A 21,562-nucleotide genomic window follows, 5' to 3' on the forward strand; every position below is an offset into this window, starting at 1 on the left:
GGGAGAGCCAATGTACTGGCCCCGGTGGGGGCACCACACGCACGCTCCAGCCAGGGGATTGGCACCTGGCGTGTGGGGAAAGGGAGAGGATTCCCCGGCAGCTGCCTTCGGAGAGCTAAATCCCTGCAGAGCCACTTGGGAAGCCTCAGTGCAAAGTGAGCGAGCAGGGAGGGGGAACTGTCCTGCCCTGGAGGGGAAGAGGGTGAGCAGACAGGACATGGGATCTCCAGTGGCCAGCTCCTCAGAGAGACGCCCCTCAGCCCCATGGCCCATCCAATAGCGAATAGTGCTGAGATTAATGCAGAGCCAGTTCTCAGGCCAGCTGGGATATCTGCTCCCAGGGATGCGCCCTCCCTGCCATTCACCCCGTCATTCCCATTTGACTCTGCCTTCCACCCACCCCAGCCCTGTTGCTGCCACCTTCCACCCCAGGGGTGGCGCAGCAGTTGCTGGGCTCACGGTCCCTAAATTCACCCATAAAGCTTGTGGGGTCCAAAGCTGCAGGATGAACGTTGGCAGTAAATCCAGCTGCTGGCCCAGGGAGCAGGAAATCAGAATGAGCCAATCCAGCCGTGCCGTGGGAGGGTTGGCAGAGTGGGGCTGGGGGAGGGGCCAGGGTTTGTCTCTGGGGTGGGAACAGTTGAACTGCCCCATGAATCCCACCCATCAAGGCACACAGCGTGTCCCAGGGAGCTTTTAAGTAGCTTCCAACCTCCCGCTCTCTGACCGAACAGCTGGTCTGGGTCTGTCCCCTCCCTCCCTCCCACCAGGGCAGGGCCATCACCTGGGGATGGAGCACTGGGTCCACCACTAGCCTGTCAGTGCAGCTCCCTAGGCAGCCAGCCCCCGTCACTCAGGGGAGTGTTGGCCTCCGGTCGTTCCCCAGCAGGAGAGGATGGCCCCGCTGTGAGACCCAGCCCACCAGGGGAGAAGGCGAGGGGGGGTTCTCTACTCCTTGTCCAGATAGGCCTGCACGGATTTCCACAGGGCCCGGATGTTGCCCTCCCCAAATCCTGCGGCTCCCCGACGCTCAATCAGCTCCAGGAAGAAGGTCTCCTCGGGGAAGATGGGCTTGGTGAAGATTTGCATCAGGTACCTCCTCTGGCGTGGGCTGGAGCCCCTGCCACCTCCCTCCCCGTCCCCAGCCAGCTCACCGTCCAGCAGGATGCCATGCTGGGACAGGAGCCGGGGGTCCTGCCCAGCCTCCCGGATCTCCTCTGCTTTGCCCGCCTCGCTGTAGTAGGCCCGGGGGGGCTCGACGAACTGCACACCGGCCTCCGCCAGGGCCCGGGCCGTGGAGACGATGTCCGCGGTGTAGAGCCCAATGTGCTGGATTCCAGCTCCCCCGTGCTGCTCCAGGAAGGTGTCCACCTGGTTCTTCCCTGGCTCCGGCAGGGACTCGGCCAGGACGAACTTGCAGTCGTCAGCCAGCCCCGGCTCGCTGCCCTTCCCGTACCGCATGGCGGTGAGCCGCAGCCCCACGCCGCGCCCGCGGATCCGGTAGCCCTCGGCCGCGTCCTCCTGCCTGTTGACGACGAAGCGCTGGAAGCCGAAGCAGTGCTGGTACCAGTCCAGCACGGCCCGGGTACTGCCCCGCGAGCAGGCGTAGGTGATGTGATCGAAGTGCGTGGCCTCGGCCGGGTCCCGCGGCCCCTTGGGGACGTCCCCAGCGGTGCGGAAGCCAGGCAGGAACGCCCCCCGGTAGCGGGAGCGATCCAGCAGGGTGTGGCTGACGTTCCCCACGACGGATCTCACCACGCAGTAGGTGACGGAGCCATCGTCGTCCGTCACGTCGGTGGGCGGGATCGCCAGGGGGCAGCCCCGCTCCTGGAGGCGTCGGGAGACGCTGGGTACGTCCTGCACCTCGAAGCACACGTTGGAGGCCGTGCTCACGGGGCGCGAGGGGCTGACGTCGTAGAGGAATTCCCCGTCGCCGTGGCCCAGCGGGGGCTGCTGAGCCGGAGCGGGCCGGGTGGGGTCAGACGGGAACGTGTGGGCCGGGGGGGCCTCCCCCAGCCTCTCGTTGACGAGGAAGACAGCAGCTCCTTTGCGGAGAGCCAGCTGCCGGGCACACGCCGTCACCCGCGACGCGACCAGGTGAAAGCGGAACTTGTCCACCAGGTCGCGGACCAGGCCCGTCCCGGCGGGGACGTGGAAGGCGATGTGGGACAGCCGGCTCAGAGGGGCAGCCATGGCGCAGTGGGGTCAGACCCGCTGAACTCTGCGAGAGAGAGAGAGAGAGACTAGAGCATATAGCCCAGCACCCAGGAGGGAGCGAATCAGTCCCCATTGTGCTGTATGGGCCTGGGGCTCTCTGCCGCCCCCTGCTGGGGACAGAATCAACCCCCACTGCACTGTATGGCCCAGTGCTCTCTGCTGCCCCTGCTGGGGACAGAATCAGCCCCCAATGTTTTTCAGGCCCCCCGCAATGCCAATTAATATGGGGGACGCTGACGTCTTGCCTGCTGCACAGAAGCAGCCAGTATTAATGTCAAAGGAAGGACCCCGCCCACAGCCCCACTTCAGCTGATGCAAGCACTCCTGATGAGGACGCGCACCATCGGCAGGAGTGTCGTGTGGACATGGGGGACCCCGGGGCTGTCACCACTGCACTCCAGGACCGTGTCCAACTTCCCAGCAGCAGCTTGAAACCCACCAGCACAGCCGCTTTCAACCCTTTCCTTTGCGGACCCCGACACCATTTCGACTGGAGGCGCAGACCCTTTGGGAAATCTTGGACACCATCTGCGGACCCCCCTGCGGAACCACCGACAGAAACACACCGCACTAAATGTTACCAGTGCGGTTCTGATTCTGCCCAGCAGGAAGCAGCGCTATTCATGCACATGGGACCGTAATCTGAAATTTAAAACTAATAATAAACAGCAGGGACTGTCTCTTACTCTGCATTCATTCTACGGCATCCAGCCCAGTTATTACTTTGCATTATGGTAGGGCCTAGCAGCCTCAGCCACAGACCACCACGGGGCCCCGATTTCAGATGTAGCCTCTAGGAGCAACCACACTACAAATCATCATAAAATCCCAACTTTCCCCCCTGCGCTTCCCTCCCAGGGCATCTTGTCTTTCCAGAGCCTCCTGCTTAGACTGGAAGCTCTTTGGTGAGGGACTGTCCGTCTAGGGCAGCGGTTTTCAACCTTTTTTTCATGGGCGGGCCCCTAAAAATTTTCGACTGGAGGTGCGGCCCCCGTTGGACATCTTAGACACTGTCTGCGGACCCCCAGGGGTCCGCGGACCACCAGTTGAAAAGCACCATCCTGGTGTGTCTCGCACAGCTCAAATGACAGTATCAATCCGTAACGGACACTGATTCATCCAGCTTGACCATGGCCTCCTGCTTCCTTGGGTCAACGAAATCAACGCTGATTCCCACCCCACCCAAACCTGGGGTCTTTACATCACCAGTGCCTTTGATCAGACTGGCTCCGCCACCCCTCCTGACTTGCACAGGCTGGTCCTGCTGGGAGCTCATTCACTGCAAAGCCAGGAGCTGTGCATGTCTCCGCTCGCCTGACCCGCTCAGCATCCCTTACCACCTCACCTGTGATGAAGTACCAAAGCCCGGCAATGGCTGGTGTCATGCCCGGCTGCCTAGGCGAGGGCCAGCACCCACACGGCAGCCCCAGCCACGTGCTGCAGGCAGAGAGCAAAGAGGAAATGCCAGGGAAAGAGCCATTCTGCGGCACAGGGCAGGGGAGGACAGGCAGGAAATGGAGCAGGCTGAGTGTGCCCCCCCCCAGCCTTGCAAGGAGATGGCTCAGGCCCCAGTTTAAAGGGCCCCAGGGTGAGGGCGCTGGCTGGCTTGGGCGGGGGAGAATTGAGAAAGAAACAACCCAGGTAGAAAATGGAGCTTGAAAAGAAATCTGTGCCCAGGATTATACGATGGGGCGGTCTGGGCTCGCAGGGGGCTGGACTCAGGGCCCAAGGATGATCCTTCCAGCTCGGATTGGATGTTGTTCCCGATAAGCTGAGTTTCCTGGTTATAATACACCTGTTATGCCGGGAGGTACCAGTGAAATCCTGCCCGGCTGCCCCAGTATAAGAACAAGGTGCACATTCAGAGCGGCAGATTGGAAGAACAAGAGAACAGGTGTTAGCAGGGACGTGGACTCATAGCCCCAACAGGGGATCGGGTTTAAATGGAAATGTAGGAAAATGAGCTGGGGGGGGTGTCGCTGCCCTCTTGTGGTTGGAATTGCGACTGCTCAACTGTGTGCTATAGACCCTGCACTGCTACCAGCTAGGGGAGATTCTCCTTTAGCCCACGTGGTGGGGGGCTTGGAGGGCCGATGCTTCCAGAGTAGGAGGCGCTGAGTCCCAATGGCGGTCTGAGTGGCCCTGGAGCCCGGCAAAGGGGTTGGCAGGTCGGGGAAGCGATGGATTTATTGTCCCAGTGACTGTCAGACTCCCCCATGGCGTTGGTGCTGGCTGCTCGGGGCGGATGGAGCTGGAAGGAGAAAGCCGAGGGGTTGCACCCGCCGTTAGCAGGAGCCGCGAGGGCTTGTTCTTAAGGCAGCGGTAGAGGGTGTTACGGAGGAGTAAGCAGCTTTACTGAGAGGCTAAAGCCCTGTCTGGATCTGGCTGGTTACCCCTTCTGCGCTGCGGCGCTGGTGCTGGGGTGGAGCAGGGGTGGGGCAGGGGACCGCTGTGGTAGGGGGCCTGCTCCTATTAGTGGTGGGGCTCGCTCAGTGGATTGTATGGCGGGGTCAAGCCATTCGAATGCTCTGGTAGTCAGGGTGTCCCTGGCAGGAGGAGCTGGGCCTGTCCTGAGACAGACCTTTGACATTCCCCCCAGCTCTTGCTCCTGCTTTGAGATCTGGGGGGACTGGGGTTCACTGGAGATGCTGACCGCACTAGGACAAGCCAGAGTAGATACAGCTCAGTTCTGACCTGAAGCTCCCAACCCCTGCTCTGCAAGGCCAGTGCTGGGTTCCCCTCCCCCAGCTCTGAAAATGCCCCTCCTGCGACCCATAGCCCCCCCTTCTGTTTGCACCCTGGCCTCCCCCACCCAGCTCGAGGCAGCTCCGGTTTGACCTACAGCCTCTGTGCTGCTTAGGCCAAGCAACGGGCACCAGCCATGCTGACCTGGGAGGTGGTTTCCACTTGGCCCTGGCTCTGCTGGGGCCGGGGCCCTGGGAGCACATGGCAGCACGTACTGGCCCGTGCTCAGTGATTAATCTGAGCCTGGACTGAGCCCCGGCACCTCTGGGCCTGGCAGCCCCGAGCCCCCCGGCCTTGCCACAGCAGTTATGAAAGTAACAGAACTCGCTCGCGCCCCGCCCCGGTTTCAGGACGAATTAAGCACTGTCTACGCTCAATATGTCTCTGCGTGCTCGGAGTCGGAGCGACGCGAATCCTCCACCTGGGAACCCTGCCCCTTGCCCGGGCTCTGTTTGTCCTTGCAGTCGGGGGGCCTCGGGTTCAGAGCAGAGCCCTTCCCCCGCTTATCATGGTTTTGCACAGAGCCCCCTGCGATAGCTGCTCAAATATTTGCTGAGAGCTCACGGTGTGTGTCCCTTTCCCAGTGTCCAGGCAGCGAGTTTCCCCGCTCTCTTCCCAAGCGCAGCCATTATTCAGTGGCCTGCCTGTAAGCTTCCTTGCTGAATTCCCCCCAAGTAACGAGAGAAACACTGATGGGGGGTTCAGTTAGGTGCTCAAAAGAAGGCCCTGGTCATGGGTTAATGCACTGGCAAAGCAGTAGCAGATCCGTGTTCTTATCCTGTCTGACACGCGTGTCTTGGAACGTGGGGTAACAAACAGCCCCTCTGCCTCAGTTTCCCCACCTGAGTCTGGGAGTAGCGCGGCTCCTGGAACGGGGGGGGAGGGGTGTGTGTGTGTGCTTTGAGATCCTTTTGGTACAGATGGGGAAACAGACACTCAAAGATTAAGCAATGTCCCCAAGAGCATGCAGTGAGCCTGACTCCCAGGCCTGAGCCCCCCCCCAGCAATTTGTCAATAGCCTTCACCCTAATTGGTCCCTGGGCCACGTCCTCTCCCCAGCCAGCTGGCTCCCTCCCTGCTAGTAGCTTTCTTCCCAAGCAGGCAGGGTTGCTCTCTGAGCAGTGATGGGCCAACCCAGCGCCCACCCCCTAGCAGCCCCCCCAGTTTCTCTCTAGCAGGCCTGAAGGCGGAGAGCTCACTGTCTCGCTACCTGGCGAGGCAAACCATGCCAGCCACACACAGCAAAGCGCCACCACATGTCCCTCTCTCCAGCCCCGTTGAGAGCAAAGCCCTGTACAAGGGATTACGTCACCCACCACTGCTGTGCAGCCACCTCTGGGGCAAACCAGAGCAGCTGCTTGGGAGGGGAGGCAGCAGAGAAAGCTCCTGCCTGGAGCTGAAACTGTGGGTGGGGCCGGCTGGAATTGCCCATGCTGGGGCACCAGAGTTAACGCTCTTCCTCTGATTGCCAGCAGAAAACTGAGGTATCTTCTTGGTGCTGGCTCCTAAGACCGCCTGCTACTGACTCAGCGATCAGGGCCTGCTGCGGGTTTGCCTCCCAGCTGAGCAGTGACACCCCCCCGCTGATCTGGGAGGAGCGGCCCCCTCCCAGCCTGGTGTGTGTGTGCGGGGGGCGGGGGGGGCGGGTATTGACTTGACTGCTTTTACAGCAACATTGCGCCTTTTCCCAGCGGCGCTGCCGGGAGGGGCTCTGTGCCCCGGGGGAGCTGGCTGTGACCCCGAGGCCCAGCCGCTGCAGGGGGGCCTGGCAGGGGCCTTTGAGTGAACAAGGAGCGGGGCTGGCGGTTGGCACCGATAGGCCCTGGCTGGCTTGTTGTTCCCCACTGTGTGTGGGGGGGGAGCTCTGCGGCCACCCCCAGTCTCCTCCCTCTCTCCTGGGCGGAGCAAGCCGGGTGAGGAGATAAAAGGAGAGCTGGGGGCTGGAGGGGGTGCCTGGCCCGCCCGGGAGAGCACCGAGCACGGGACAGCGGCACCGGACACGGGCGAGAAGGCAGAGTATCTCCGGCCGGTTTCCTTCGGGGGGGAGGGACCGGGCAACTCTGAGGATGCTGGGGGTGAAGGGCCTGATCCTGAGAAGTGCAGGGAGTTGTGGGTCCTGTCAGGGTGAGGCCAGGGGTATGCTCTGTACACATGGCTTGGAACAAATTCCTGGCTTGGGGGGGGCATGGGGGGGGAAGGGGGTTGGGGGCATTGCAGGGCCAAGAGAGAATTAGTACAAAAGGGATGATACTACAAACCGTCTCTCTGTTCTCAGGCCAGTGTCCGGGGGGGGCTCTCATCAGTCGAGACTTGGGGGGGACTATGGGGCTCTGCATTCGACATGTTGGCTCAGCATGGCAGAGGTGTGATGCAGGGTTAACCATCGGGCCGGGCTGGGTTTATGCCCCACAAGGGAACTGAAAGGCAGAAAAGAGCTGGGTGAGATTTTTCCCAGTGGAAAAGGCAGGAAATTCCTGATGCTGCCCCACCCCACCCCACCCCAAGCATCATTAAACGCCCCTCTCCTCCCCCAATGCATGCAGCGGGTTCTGTTTGCCTGTCTGCTGGAGAGCAGTAACTGTCAGGCCATAACATGCTGTAGATGCGACTGCCTCTGGGGACTGGTGCTCCGGGTTCCTGACTGGCTGGGTGTTTAAAATCTTGGCTGAATCATTCCATGAGCTGCAGCTGTGGACATTCACCAGGAGTAAACAGGGCCGTGTGGGAAGGAAAACTAGGGAAAGCTGTAAACACTAGTAACCAGGAGACCTTTCAGGACGAGCCGAGTGAGGGGAAAAGGCAATTATTGGGCTAAACACCTAGGGACAAGCCCTCCCACTCCGGGCTGGTGTCCTGGGGGCGGGAATGAGCGGTTTGCTTTGAATGGCTTTTTATACTTTGCACTCACTGTACTGCGTGACTTTCCATGGAGTGTCTGTGCTTCACCATCACTAATTCATTAGCCCTAACGACCCCGCTGCAAGGTAGGTCAGACTAGTTATAGCCTCCATTTTACAGGTGGGGAAACTGAGGCACAACGGTACTGTTACTGGCACCCTAAAGTTGCAACAGGTAAGTGAAGGGATTTACCCAAGATCCCATAGCAAGTCACTGGCAGGATTTGGAACAGACTCCAGGAATGCTGGTGCCAAGTCCCCAGATCTAACCACTAGGCCCCATTCCTCTTCCAGAGATGGGAACAGAACCCAGAAATCCTGACTTCCAGTCCCCAAGCTATCCACCAGCCCCAACTCCCCTCCAAGAGATTGGACTAGAACCCAAGAGTTCTGACTTCCAGGCCCCTAATCTATCCACTAGACACCCCCCCCTTCCAGAGATTGGACTAGAACCCGAGCCCTGGCTCCCCTTGGCCCGGGCGAGCCGTTAGAACGCTGCCTTCCAGTCAAGCACGTGCACTGAACGGCTGCACGTTTGTATCGCTCCCGGGAAATCAATGCAGCTTTGTGCTCTCGGGCAAATGTTGCAAAACCCACCACTTGCTCGCTAGCCAGTACAAACAGGGACTTATCACGCCACTATAATAGGCAGCTGTTCTACACAATGGGCACAGCTGAGCCTTTATGTCAGTGTGGGGGGCTGGGACCGGGTTGGGTGGGTTTAGTTTTGAAGTGGCAGCTGTTCCCCCCCCCACCTCATAAAGAATATGTACGGGCTGAGGGATGAAGGGGTTTGATAGTGGGTCCAGGGAGGGCCCCTATTTCTAGGTCACTGGCAGGATCCCTGGAGAAATAGATTGTGTTTGTTTATGATGCACAGTAGCATGTGGAACTCACTGCTGCAGGATTTTATATAGGCAAGAAGCTTGGTATGATTGTTATAAAGATCAGGCTCCTTTAAAGATGGATCACACCTGCACTTATATTAGCTGGGATACAAATGACAAGGGCTTTCGGTCCACACGGGCTGGTGCAGCGAGGGGCTTCCTCCCTGTTGAGTTGGTGCTGACTCCAACACCCCAGCACAGCACGAGGTGCTGTATTTCAGCTGAGACTTAATTTAGAGCTCCCCCAGCACTGTCCCCAAGAGAAGGGCTGTTAGCCGGAGTGGCCCAGCCGGCAGGTAATTAGACTCCGCTCTTTCCACTGAATGTGGAATTCTCCCCTCTGTTGGGTGGCTATGCTGTGGGTCACAGATGCTGCGTTCCACCCCAGAGATGGCTGCATTTCAGTGCTGGGCGAACAATGCCTGTATTTACAGCGTTGTTGGTAAAGTGCTTTGGGATGCTTCTGGGTAAACAGCGCGGTGGAGATGGAAGGCGGTCTGCTCAGGCTCCTTGGGGATCGTGGGGGAAAGGGTGTGGAGGTGCATGCCCCTGCATGGGTCTGTATCAGGAGCTTGTGTCTGAGCTAACCTGGAGTGTCGTCCCTGCCGCCCCAGCTCAGAGGAGCTCGGCTGGGGGAAAAGTGGCTGTGTCTAGCCGACCCCGTCTCGTGTCTCAGCTACTCCCCTTCTGATCATGCGAGAGCAATGGTCAATGCCAGCATGTCTCTACCACTCCTCTCGCTCCCCAGGCCGAGGAGGGGGTGGCTAGGATGGGGCTCCCGACCCTAGCCCTGGCCACCCTGCTGGGGCTGGTGGCGGCCACGCTGGCAGAAGTGGCCGAGAACAAGACCCGGCTCTGCCAGCCGGCTCCACTGTGGGAGATCAACGGGACGGCCCCGATGGCAGGGGCGCTGGGGCAGGTGACGGTGGTGGCCCTGCTGAAGGCCAGCTGACAGTTCTGCCTGAAGCAAGCCAACAGGTGAGCAAAGGCTGGGGCATGCACCACAGGGAGGCCTGGGTGGGGCGCAGAAAATGGAGCTAGGCAAGGGGGAGTGGGGAGCTGGGGGGTCTCTGTCCATTTTCCAGTGGGAATTGCCACTAATTAGCTCTGGCCCCTTTGCTGGCAGCCTCCGCAGAGGGATTATGGAGGCCCATGGACACCCCCCCCCTTCATCCCCAGAGGGCAGGGGCAGCAATCCGGGGCAATGTCACGTCCTTCCTCTTTGGTGTTTGCGCCGGGGGGTGGCGGGATGACCGTGACACAGAGCATTAGCGAGAGGTAGATCCCGTGGCCCTGTGCCTCACCCCCACTCTCCCCACCTCCCCAGTCTCGGGGGCTTGCGTGAGAAGCTGTCCCAGGACGGGCTGGCCAACATCAGCTACATGATCGTGAACGAGAAGGCGCCGCTCTCCAGGGCCATGTTCTGGGAGCTGAAGCGCCTGGCCCCAGAGGGGGTCCCCGTTTACCAGCAGGAGATCTTGGAGCCGGACGTCTGGCAGATCCTAGACGGGGACAAGGACGACTTCTTCATCTACGACCGGTGAGTGCCTAGGACCCGGCAGCCCCTCCTCAGGGCCGTCTGCCCCTCTGGGGCGCACACCAGCCGGTCTGCCTTCGTTTCTAAGGAGCAGGCTCCGAGCGTTTAGCCTGTGCCCGGCATGTCCGAGCAGCCTTGATCCGATGGCTCCTGGTCAAGGAAAAGACCTCGAAGCGTTATGGAGCACATCCAGCCAGGCTGCAGGGCTCCGGGGACCTGGCTAACCCCCCCAACTGGCCTGGGGGAAACCTGGTCGGGGAGGGCGGGGGAATGTAACACAGTGACACACATAGGGAAGGAGCAGTCAGGACTCCTGGGTTCTATCCCTGGCCCTGAGAGGTAAGCGTGGCCTAGTGGTTATTGGACTGGGAGCCAGGACTCCTGGGTTCTATTCCTGACCCTGAGAAGGGAGCATGGTCTAATGGTTATTGGTAGGGTTACCAGCTAGCAACTGCGAAAAAACGGGACGGGTGGGAGTAATAAGCGTCTATATAAGAAAAAGTCCCCAAAATGGGACTGTCCCTTTAAAAATAGACGGCTGGTCACCCTAGTTATTGGATTGGAGGCCAGGACTCCTGGGTTCTATTCCTGACCCTGAGAGGGGAGTGTGGCCTAGTGGTTATTGGATTGGAGGCCAGGGCTCCTGGGTTCTATTTTCAGCTTCACCACTCATTTGCTGTATGACTTCTAGGTAGGTCACTTAACTGCTCTGCACCTCACTGCAGGGGACGTGAGGTTAACTCGTGCCAGTGATGCACGTGAGGATCCGGGGAGGACAGAACTAGGGAAAGGCCAAGTGATGGTGGCGGCGTGTTCTCCTCCTGCTCGCGCTACCGCTGCTGAGCCTAAATGGCCACGTAGCTGCTGGCCGGGGGGGCTCTAACCTGGCCTGCTGGTACCACCACCCACCGCCCCAGCTGTCTGCTCTGCTTCTGAAGAGCTCGGACAGAGCCAGCCGAGCCCTCCCCCATGAATGCCCAGGGGGAGGACGATATTGTTCATTATTGATTGCAATGCCCACAGCTTGCCAGGCGTTTTCCAGACATGCCAGCGGGGGCCATCCTGCCCTGAGGCGCTCACAGTTGGAGGGTAGATGGACAGACAGACAGACAAGCGGAGGCCAGGCAAGGGGAATAGCAAGGGAGTCTCTGTACAAATCCCTGAGAGTCACTTCACTCAGATCCTGATCCACTGATTGGGGGGCCGGCCCCAAGATCTATCACCAGCCAGACTAAACCCCCTAGTCCCAGGCAGCCCACACTATGGGGATCCAACTTCTCTGTGTCTGTGCCCATCCCTCTGCCCCCAAGGCCCTCCATTTCCCTGCCCCTCCTCGGCACCAAGGGCCCCCGCCTGGCTCGGTCGTGCAACCTGCTCCCTGCCTTGTTGTCTTAACCCTCCGATATCACCTGCTCCAGGGACCCTTGAACTTTGGCCAGTGGAGGGGCCAGCCGGAAAGCCTGGGGACGGGGTGCTGATCACACAGCACAGTCAGCAACCTGCCCTGGGATGTGCTGGGGCAGCGCAGTGGGCTGGAGGGGCTGGGAACTGCCAAGAAAAAAGGGAGGGATTCAGACTGTGAAGGTCACAAGCCCTTCCTGGAGCTGTGGTTTTTCCCACCTGCCTTCAGTGTCTTTCTCTGGAGCTGGCCTGTGCGTCTCCTCCCCTCAGTCCAGAGGCGCTGGCCTTTCCCTGGCTCTGCCACTGACAGTAGCTGAGGGTGGAAGGAGCTCTGCAGCCCCCAGAGCCCCCTCCCTTTACCCACAGCTATTGTAAAGCAAGGCAAAGACGCCCCTCCTCTGCCCTGGATCCTTGGCGGGGTGCTGGCTCTGGAGTGCCAGCCCCTCTGGGTCCACACCCACAACCTTGTACCCCTAGGGCTGGGCATTCCACTAGCCAGGGTGGCGGAGAAGCATTTCCCGAGGCCCATGTGTGCCTGGGAACAGGGAAGGGGTGCTAGCACTGATCCTCCTCCCCCGGCCATTCCTTCTGCCCAGCCCCACTTGGCATAACCCAGCTGTGACCCCGTACGACCCAGTCAGTGGTATCGAACGCGGGACTTGGTGCTCTCCCCAGCCTCTCTCCCCCGAGCTGCAGGAGAATCACCAGCATCTGTTTGTAGCATTACGGCTTTTATTCTCGTCTCATGCCCGTGGCCACTCGCGGGTGACAGAGTCACTAACGTGTGAGCGGATCCGATTCCTTCCAGCAGGGGGCAGCAGCGCACAAACACACGCGTCTCGTGCACTCTAATGGCAACACCAGCCCTCGCTCTTAAGTCAAGGCACCGTGCAAGTGTCTTGGGAACGTGCAAGGGTGGGGCAGGAGACGGCGGGGATTTCTCACTACGGGAGCACTGGCCTTTCAGGGCGGGGAGGGAAGGCAGAGCTGGTGTTAAGGTAAATTGGGGGAGCAGCTCAGCATCTCAGCCTAACCTGATAGGGAGCCCCAGGAGGTAGTGTGGCCTAGTGCACTGGACCGGGAGTCAGCAGCCCTGGGCTCTATTCCCAGCCCTGCTGGGTGACCTTGGGTGAGTCACTTTCCCCATCTGTAAACCAGGGATGATGACCCTGCTCTCCTTTGTGAAGTGCGTTGAGATCTGCTGATGGAACGCACTAGAGGAGAGCAGGGTGGCGTTCACTTTCCCTGTGTGGCTTGGGGCCGGAGGGGTAGATGCTGGGGAAGGAAATAGGGGAAGGCCTTTAGGGTTAAGGGTGCCAAGCTGGGTTGCTGCCCACTGCACCTTTCTGAGCCAAGAGGCTTGTCCTGCTCTCTGGGGCACCGGCCTCCGTCACTCATCCCCAGGCTTTGCTCTGCAGGTGCGGCCGGCTGGCTTTCCACATCCCGTTACCCTACAGCTTCCTGCACTTCCGCTACGTGGAGTCGGCCGTGCGCTTCACCTACGCCAAGGACGTCTGCGGCACCTGCTCCCTCTCCTCCAACAGCACCCAGGAGGTAAGGAGCAGCTCATGGGGCAGGCCACAGGGTCGCATGGGGGTTGGAGGCCTCATCTGCCCCCATGGCCTTTGAACTGACCCATCCCCTGACCGAGCCGCCTACGGCTTCATGGTGGTCGCGATACTGCACCCCAGGGACTCTCAGGGCAGCAGCAGGGAGAGCTGCCGTCCTCCTGTTCCCATAGCACAGCCCCCTGCTACCAGCAGGAGATGAGACTCCCCACCCTCTGTTAGCAATATAGGGGTTATGGTAAGAACATGAGTGGTCGTACTGGGTCAGACCAAAGGTCCATCTAGCCCAGTGTCCTGTCTGCCCACAGTGGCTGGGGCCTGATGCTTCCAAGGGAATGAACAGAACAGGGCGATTTCGAGTGATCCATCCCCTGTCGCCCAGTCCCAGCCTCTGGCAGTCGGAGGTTTATGGACACCCAGAGCATGGGGGTGGGGCCCTGACCACCTTGGCTAATAGCCATCGATGGACCTGTCCTCCATGAACTGATCACTGATGTTGTGAAGGCCAAGACTAGAACAGAGTTCAGAAAAGAGCTCGATAAGTTCATGGAGGACGGGTCCATCAATGGCTACGAGCCAGGATGGGCAGGGACGGTCACAGGTGCCGACATTTCAAACAGCCGGGAGGTGCTCAACCCCCGGCTTTGCCCCAGGCCCTGCCCCCACTCCACTCCTTCCCCCCAAGGCCCCACCCCCACCCCCGCCCCACCCAGTCCTGCCCCTACCCTGTCTCTCCCTGACCCGACCCATCCCCACCCTGCCTTTCCCAGCCCAGTTCTGCCCCCTCCCACGAGCGCACCACGTCCTCACTTCTCCCCCCCAGCATCCTGCATGCAATGAAACAGCTGCTCGCGGCAGGCGGGAGGTGCGGGGAGGGAGGGGGAGGTGTTGATTTGTGGAGCCTGCCAGCAGGCAGGAAGCCCTGGGGGGTGGTGGTGGAGCTGACAGGGGGCTACCGGTGGGTGCTCAGCACCCACCATTTTCCCGCATAGGTACTCCAGTCAGCGCCTATGGGGTTGGGGTCCCTAGCCTCTGTTTGCCAGGAGCTGGGAATGGGCGACAGGGGATGGATCACTTGATGATTCCCTGTTCTGTTCATTCCCTCTGGGGCACCTGGCGCTGGCCACTGTCGGTAGACAGGATACTGGGCTAGATGGACCTTTGGTCTGACCCAGTATGGCCGTTCTTATCTTCCTGTGTAATTCTTTTTTGAACGCAGTTATACTTCTGGCCTTCACAACATCTCCTGGCAAGGAGTTCCACAGGTTGACTGTGCATTGTGTGAAGAAATACTTCCTTTTGTTTGTTTTAAACCTGCTGCCTGTTAATTTCATCAGGTGACTCATAGCTCTTGTGTTATGAGAAGGAGTAAATAACACTTCCCTATTCACTTTCTCCACACCAGTCATGATTTTATAGACTTCCATCGTATCCCCCTTTAGTCATCTCTGAAACGTGCCACTCTTTTTAATCTCTCCTCATATGGAAGCTGTTCCATCCCCCTCATCATTTTTCTTCCCTTTCTTTGCACCTTTTCCAATTTTTTTTTAAGACAGAGCAACCACATCAGCACGCAGTATCCAGGTGTAGGCATACCATGGATTTCTAGAGAGGCGATATGATAATTTCTGTCTTATTATCTATCCCTTTCCTCATGGTTCCTAACACCGTTTACCTTTTTGGCTGCCGCTGCACATTGAGTGGATGTTTTCAGAGAGTTATCCGCAATGACTCCAAGATCTTTCTTGGGTGGTAACAGCTAATTTAGACCCCATCAGAGACTCTCCACCCCCTTTTGGCAATATAGGGTTTATGATGCCACTCTGATTCTATCCAGTAGGGGGCAGTGGTGACAGACCCCCTAGCCAAGTCATTCCAAAGCAGTGTACATGCATGTCTGTCTGTGTAACACACCAGCCCTGATGTTACCTTCCCAGGCAAATGGCACAGCAGAGGGACCCAAGAGTCTCAGCCAGCCTCCTGAGCTGGAAGAGAAGGAACAGGAGCCGTCCCCCCACGAGAGCAAAGCCCACCGCCCTCACCACCACAGAGCCGGCAGCAACAGCGATCCCCAGGCCTCCTCCCCCACCCACAGCCACCACCAAGACCCCCGCCGGGGGCAGCAGCCGGAGGTGCCAGCGCCCAAGGAGGAGAAGGAAGGGGATGTGGCATAAAGGGGGTGCCCCGGTGGGCTCACTGGGGTGATCCCCGTGCTGTGGAAATGCCACGAGCTCACCGCATGGCAGGATGGCCAGGTTCATTCACCAGTGTGGGACTCGGTCTCCCACGCACAGATACCCCTGCCTGCACAGCGCTCCCCGGTGGTGGTGAATGGCATAGCGCTGCCCAAACGAAACCTCGAACGCAGCACAAGCCCCTTTGGCACCAGATACGGCCCCGCTAGGCCCCCCACCCCCAAGGCCCATCCGCGCCTTTCCGCGTCCTTCCCTCTGCATCGCAGCTGCCCGCGGGGAATATCCCCCGCCCCCAACACACAGGGGCACCGCAGTCTCCCACCTTGGGGCCGATTCTGACCCCTTCCTCCACAGATCCTGCTTGTCCGCGCTCAATGAAGCCCGTGGTGCAAACCGGGCTCCCCCGGTCACCACGGGCTGACGCTGCGCAGAAAAGCATGTCAGGGGAGTGGGAGTCAGAACCGTCCTCTGCCAGGGGGCAAGGGGCTGAGGGCAAAGTGCTGAGGGTGGTAGGGCTCTGGTCCTATAACCCCGAGCCCCAGTCCCGTCCCCGCACCTGGATGCTGCTACCCACACTGCTCCTGAGAAGGCAGCCACTGGGGGACGGCATGGGGCCGGGGGAAGGTTTGCTGTGACGTGGTGAATGGGGCAGGAGGGTGGGATGGGACAGTGGGCCGTACCTGCCAGCCCTCCCTGCCCCTTCCCAAAGCTCTCCCAGCCCCATACATCTGCTGTCCCTATGTTTCTCTCCACAAGTCCCAGCCCTCCAGCTTTGGCCCTTGCCTCTCACAAACCCATCAGCCAGGGTAGCATCCAGGGGCTGCTACATGGGGGCAATTCATCATTGGGGGCACAGCTCATCATGGGGGCACAGCTCAGCTCCTCGAGCCAGGGGAGTCGACCCCCAGGGTCGAAGGGGTGTGATGGGGCAGCTGGGGACGGGGGAAAGAGCTGTCATGCAGAACAGCCGTGCAAATAAACCTCTCTGGCGTGAACCGGGCCCAGCCCTGCTTTCCACGGCACCTGCGCTGGGAATTCCCATTTCACAGGCTCCTTCGCCAGCAAGCGGGGCGAGGCCAGGGCTCCCCCAGCCCTGTGGGGTCGTGGGGAGGGCAGCAGTTAAGGACCCCCAGCAAGGAACCAGTTGAGCTCAGGATCTTCTCCCCACTCCACGCTGTGTTTCTGGGGCCCAGCGTCACAGCACCCAAGCCAGGCGCTCCTGGGGGTGGGTAGGGGGTTGGGACAGGAGAGAGGCCAGCTGCAATTGGCCATCTCCCTCCAGGGCCAAGCACTCTCCACCCTGCTTCTGTAGCAAGTGGTGTCAAGGCCACATCCTCTTCCCCTCTCTCCCCCAGGGTCGGGGGGATGAGACGGCCTCCGTGCAGCCTGATGCACCAAGAATGCAGCTCCCTGGCTTTGCAAGCTGGACGGCTGCAAGAGGGGACGTTCTCCTGGGCTTCTGGTCATACCCGGGCCCCTGCGGCAGCACCAGCTGAGGCTGGAGGGCAGCTCCCTGTGGAACCTGTCCTGTGTACGTGCCGAGAGGGGTCTGTACCATATATGCTTGTGGTAGCTCCCCAGACCTGGGAGCAGCCGCTGGACCCCTGGGCGCGTCTGCTGCTTTGGGACCAAACAGGACTTGTTGGTCCAAAGCAGCCGCTGCCTGGCAGAGGGCGACTGAGGGAAGGAGGCCAAGGGAGTATGGCTCAGAGACCAAGACAGGGATCACTCACTAGGGAAGCAGGGGGAAGAAACACGAGGGCCAGAGAGCTGGGGTGGCTGGAAGACGAGGCAGGCTGGAGGCTGACAACTGCTTGGCTCACCCAAGGTGGCTCGCCTTTGTCTTGGCCTTAGCCCTCCTGAAATTCACTCCAGAGCACGACCTGCCCTTGCAAGCCGAGAACAGTCACACACACCCACCCTTTGTGAGGGGAGCAACATCAGGAAGTTGCAGGGGTGGGACTGGAATCTCCCTGAGTCTGTCAGTGAAACCCCGACTCGCTGAGGGAGGGTTCAGCTGCAGGGAGGAAAGGGCTGTCCTGCCTCCCTTGTGTGGCGTTAGGCTTTACGGCGCTCCTGGAAAATCAAACCACCGCCCTGCCGCAATCCCCGTGGCCACTGGTTGCCCCTTGGGCACCGCCTCGCAGACAGAGGTTGCCCTGCCGCACCCTGACTTGCTGGCCACCCCGTCTCTTCAGAGGCCCTTGGAGAACTCCCAGTTCACACCAGAATTTGAAGAGACCCCGGAAGGGATCCCCTTTATTTAGTCCTCCCAGCACACAGCCCCTCCGGCCCCCAACGCTAGTTCAGTGTCTCTCTCCCAGCAGCCAGCACAACGGCGTTGAGAACAAACAGACTCGTGTAGGCTTCACCCCAGCTGGCCACAACCCTCTCCTGCCTCAGGGCCCCTCAGTCGGGCTCTCCCAGCACACATTTCTCCAGCTTCCTGCACCTTCCCCTCTGCAGGGGCTTTCTTGCTCTCTGCACCCAAACTGCTGTTTCCTGGGCCTCCCCTGTCAAGGTTCCTTCCCCACTCTAACCTCTAGGGTACAGATGTGGGGACCTGCATCAAAGACCCCCTAAGCTTATTTTTACCAGCTTAGGTTAAAACTTCCCCAAGGTACAAACTATTTTACCTTTTGCCCCTGGACTTTATTGCTGTCACCACCAAGTGTCTAACAAATATATAACCAGGAAAGAGCCTGCTTGGAAACATCTTTCCCCCCAAAATCCCCCCAAACCCTACACCCCCTTTCCTGGGTAAGGCTTGATAAAAATCCTCACCAATTTACACAGGTGAACACAGACCCAAACTCTTGGATCTTAAGAGCAATGAAAAGCAATCAGGTTCTTAAAAGAAGAATTTTAATAGAAGAAAAAGTAAAAGCATCAGCTCTGTAAAATCAGGACGGTAAATACCTTACAGGGTAATTAGATTCAAAACATAGAGAATCCCTCTAGTCAAAACCTTAAGTTACAAAACAGGAATATCCATTCCATTCAGTACAGCTTATTTTCTCAGCCATTTAAAGAAAACTGAATCTAACGCATATCTAGCTAGATTACTTACTAAATTCTAAGACTCCATTCCTGTTCTGTTCCCAGCAAAAGAATCACACAGACAGACACAGACCCTTTGTTTCTCCCCCACCTCCTGCTTTGAAAGTATCTTGTCTCCTCATTGGCCATTTTGGTCAGGAACCAGCGAGGTTATTTTAGCTTCTTAACCCTTTACAGGTGAAAGGGTTTTGCCTCTGGCCAGGAGGGATTTTAAAGGTGTTTACCCTTCCCTTTATATTTATGACATCCCCTTTTCCTGCCACTTCCTGCTCTTTTTACCCTGGGAGCACCTAATTCAACCCACATGTAGCTCATCCTCTAATCAGGACTGGTTTAGCCCCAGGATCTCCCTGCCAATCCCTTCAATCCCGACCCGCAGCCCCTCTGCTGTTCCAGTCCTGGGATCTCCCCACAGCTCCGCCAGCCCCTTCAATCCTGACCCGCAGCCCCTCTGCTGTTCCAGTCCCGGGATCTCCCCACAGCTCCGCCAGTCCCTTCAATCCTGACCTGCAGCCCCTCTTCCGTTCCAGTCCCGGGATCTCCCCACAACTCTGCCAATCCCTTCAATCCCGACCCGCAGCCCCTCTGCTGTTCCAGTCCCGGGATCTCCCCACAGCTCTGCCAATCCTTTCAATCACTACCCGCAGCCCCTCTGCTGTTCCAGTCCCGGGATCTCCCCACAGCTCCGCCAGTCCCTTCAATCCCAACCCACAGCCCCTCTGCTGTTCCAGTCCCAGGATCTCCCCACAGCTCCGCCAATCCCTTCAATCCCGACCCGCAGTCCCTCTTCCGTTCCAGTCCCGGGATCTCCCCACAGCTCCGCCAGTCCCTTCAATCCCGACCCGCAGCCCCTCTGCTGTTCCAGTCCCGGGATCTCCCCACAGCTCCGCCAGTCCCTTCAATCCCGACCCGCAGCCCCTCTGCTGTTCCAGTCCTGGGATCTCCCCACAGCTCCGCCAATCCCTTCAATCCCGACCCGCAGCCCCTCTGCTGTTCCAGTCCCGGGATCTCCCCACAGCTCCGCCAGTCCCTTCAATCCCGACCCGCTGCCCCTCTTCCGTTCCAGTCCTGGGATCTCCCCACAGCTCTGCCAATGTCTTTCAGTCCCAACCTGCCGCTCTCCTGCACCTCCAGTCTGGCTTCCCTTCCTGTTCAGTCCCAGGAATGAGCTCACCAAACCCTTCCAGCCGTACTGACGCATGCGCTAGTTTGTGAGGAGGAGGCAGCTCCATTGTTTGTATTTTTTACATTGCTTAAGAGGCTTTCAGCTGCTTCTTAAATCCGGGGCTGGGGAGGTGGGGAGAGAGGGGGAGTCAGGGTGACGAATGGTTAGAGCAGGGGACTCCAAGCCAGGACTGTGGGCTTCTCTGCCCCACTGTCCGACTGAGTGGCTCGCTGACCTTGGGCAAGTCCCTTCACAGACTGACTAGCGAGTCACCCCATTGTTTCTTGCGGGGCTAATTGCTGAGTCAAATCAACACAAATAAAGGTGGCAGACTCTAGCCCTTCATCTCTGAGGGCCTCAATTCCCCCCTCTGTAAAACTGGGATGATAAGACACACACACATCTGCACGCCTCCCCTTCGCAAAGCCCTTTGAGAGCCTCAGCTGAAAGCGGTGCAGCCTGGGGGTAGCCCTGCGGGCCCCAGGATATTAGCGAGACAAGGTGGGTGAGGTAAGATCTACTATTGGACCTACTTCTGCTGATGAGCGAGGCCAAATGTTACCTCACCCCTTTTGTGTGTACTGAGTGCCAAGTATTCACGAGGGGTTAATTGGCCAGGAGACGTGAGGTCTGGCCCAGACCCTCACAGGTTTGGGAGTTAGGCACCGAAAGACCTTTGCGGCTCTGGGCCTTGGTACATATGCGTCCGTAGTGCAATAACTTCTGAACGCCGGGTCTGGTCGATTCCAAAACACCGGGGAACATTCTAGGCCTCAGTGGGTACCAGACCCCCGCAGCTTCACCCAGGTCTGTGCTTGGCTATAGATCAAAGACCCAGCCGACGGCTGGCAATACCGCCTTCCAGCACAATACCAGCCTCCCTGTGCTGTGCCCAGCCTCCCACCCGAGCTCACCATGTTACACCGCGAGAGACGTCTCTCCCAGACTGAAAGAAATGAGATTGGGGAGGGCAGAGGGGAATGGGGGTGCATAGACAGCCCGTGGTCCAGGCAGAATGGGAGGGCATACAGAACCCCCGGTGTGGGGAGAGGGGAAAAGGGGCATAGGGAGGATGGGGGGATTGGGGAGAATAGGGGACATGCAGCCTGGGGTATTGTTAGCCGATGGCCAGGGATGTTTGGTGAGGTGCCAGCTATGCCCGTTTATACCATCCGTGACTTTAACCGCTAGGACGCACTGTCCCTTCGCGGCGGGTAGCCCGGGCTAGGCTGACGGATGCCCCAAGGTCCTAACCACCCGTGACTTTAACTGCTAGAGCTCAGAGCTCCTTCGCAGCGGGCAGTCAACACTGACTGACAGGTGCCCCAATGGCAGCACTAAGAGCCTCTCCACACCCGTGACTTTAACTGCTAGAGCTCAGAGCTCCTTCGCAGCGGGCAGCCAGGATTGACTGACAGGTGCCCCAAGAGTTTGCCCCGTGGAGGCGGCACAACTCAACGCTAGGCTCTTAGTACTCTCACCTAATGGCCAGGCTTTATAGCCAAAACGGCTGAGGTTCTTTAATTGTGTTGGCTGCTTTACAGTAAACCAGAGAAACAAGTCAGGCTTATGCACAATGGTTACCAAAATTTATTAAACTAGATTCTAATCATGTGGTTACAAAATTGCTAGTGCCTACTTATTTAAATGTAGAGATGTTACACACACAAACAAGTTACAAAACTGAAGCCACAATCCCAAAGAAAGAAAACAAAGTATAGAGCTCTATTTCAAAATATGTGTACACTAAAGATAGGAGATCAGGTGTGGGTGCTTCTTACCCTCCTTGCATCTCTCGATTCCAGCGGTGCCAAGCCAGGATCGGTCACTCAATTCCGCGGAAAGACGAATAAGGGACAAGGCTTAGGGACCCTCTTAGCTGCAGAAGCC

General features: G+C 58.8%; 2 protein-coding genes across 6 annotated transcripts; one reads left to right on the forward strand and one right to left on the reverse strand.

Moving 5' to 3' along the window:
- Positions 1-139: 139 nt before the first annotated feature.
- Positions 140-3,906, reverse strand: HPDL (4-hydroxyphenylpyruvate dioxygenase like). The gene is made up of 2 exons (XM_007061670.4): positions 3,563-3,906; positions 140-2,221 (listed from the first exon to the last, which is right to left on the reverse strand). Exon 2 carries the CDS (start codon positions 2,191-2,193, stop codon positions 949-951), a length of 1,245 nt encoding a protein of 414 aa, XP_007061732.2. The 5' UTR covers positions 2,194-2,221; positions 3,563-3,906; the 3' UTR covers positions 140-948.
- A 2,833-nt stretch (positions 3,907-6,739) lies between these two features.
- Positions 6,740-20,015, forward strand: LOC102935537 (selenoprotein Pb-like). 5 transcript variants are annotated; one of them, XM_037907498.2, is made up of 6 exons: positions 6,893-6,973; positions 7,981-8,034; positions 9,495-9,724; positions 10,074-10,286; positions 13,103-13,238; positions 15,190-20,015. In XM_037907498.2, the coding sequence occupies exons 3-6, from the start codon at positions 9,516-9,518 to the stop codon at positions 15,424-15,426; spliced, it is 795 nt and encodes a 264-aa protein (XP_037763426.1). In that variant the 5' UTR covers positions 6,893-6,973; positions 7,981-8,034; positions 9,495-9,515; the 3' UTR covers positions 15,427-20,015. The 5 variants fall into 5 exon arrangements, with proteins under 5 accessions (XP_037763425.1, XP_037763426.1, XP_043377237.1 ...); XM_043521302.1 differs by having other exon boundaries at positions 6,919-7,086; XM_037907497.2 differs by lacking the exon at positions 7,981-8,034 and having other exon boundaries at positions 6,740-6,973.
- Positions 20,016-21,562: the final 1,547 nt, after the last annotated feature.

The sequence above is a fragment of the Chelonia mydas genome, chromosome 8 (assembly GCF_015237465.2).
Source record: "Chelonia mydas isolate rCheMyd1 chromosome 8, rCheMyd1.pri.v2, whole genome shotgun sequence".
Lineage (NCBI taxonomy): Eukaryota > Metazoa > Chordata > Testudines > Cheloniidae > Chelonia > Chelonia mydas.

What these genes read in the sequence shown, in the direction of transcription:
- HPDL (XM_007061670.4), bottom strand. Translation starts at nt 2,193, where the DNA reads ATGGCTGCCCCTCTGAGCCGGCTGTCCCACATCGCCTTCCACGTCCCC.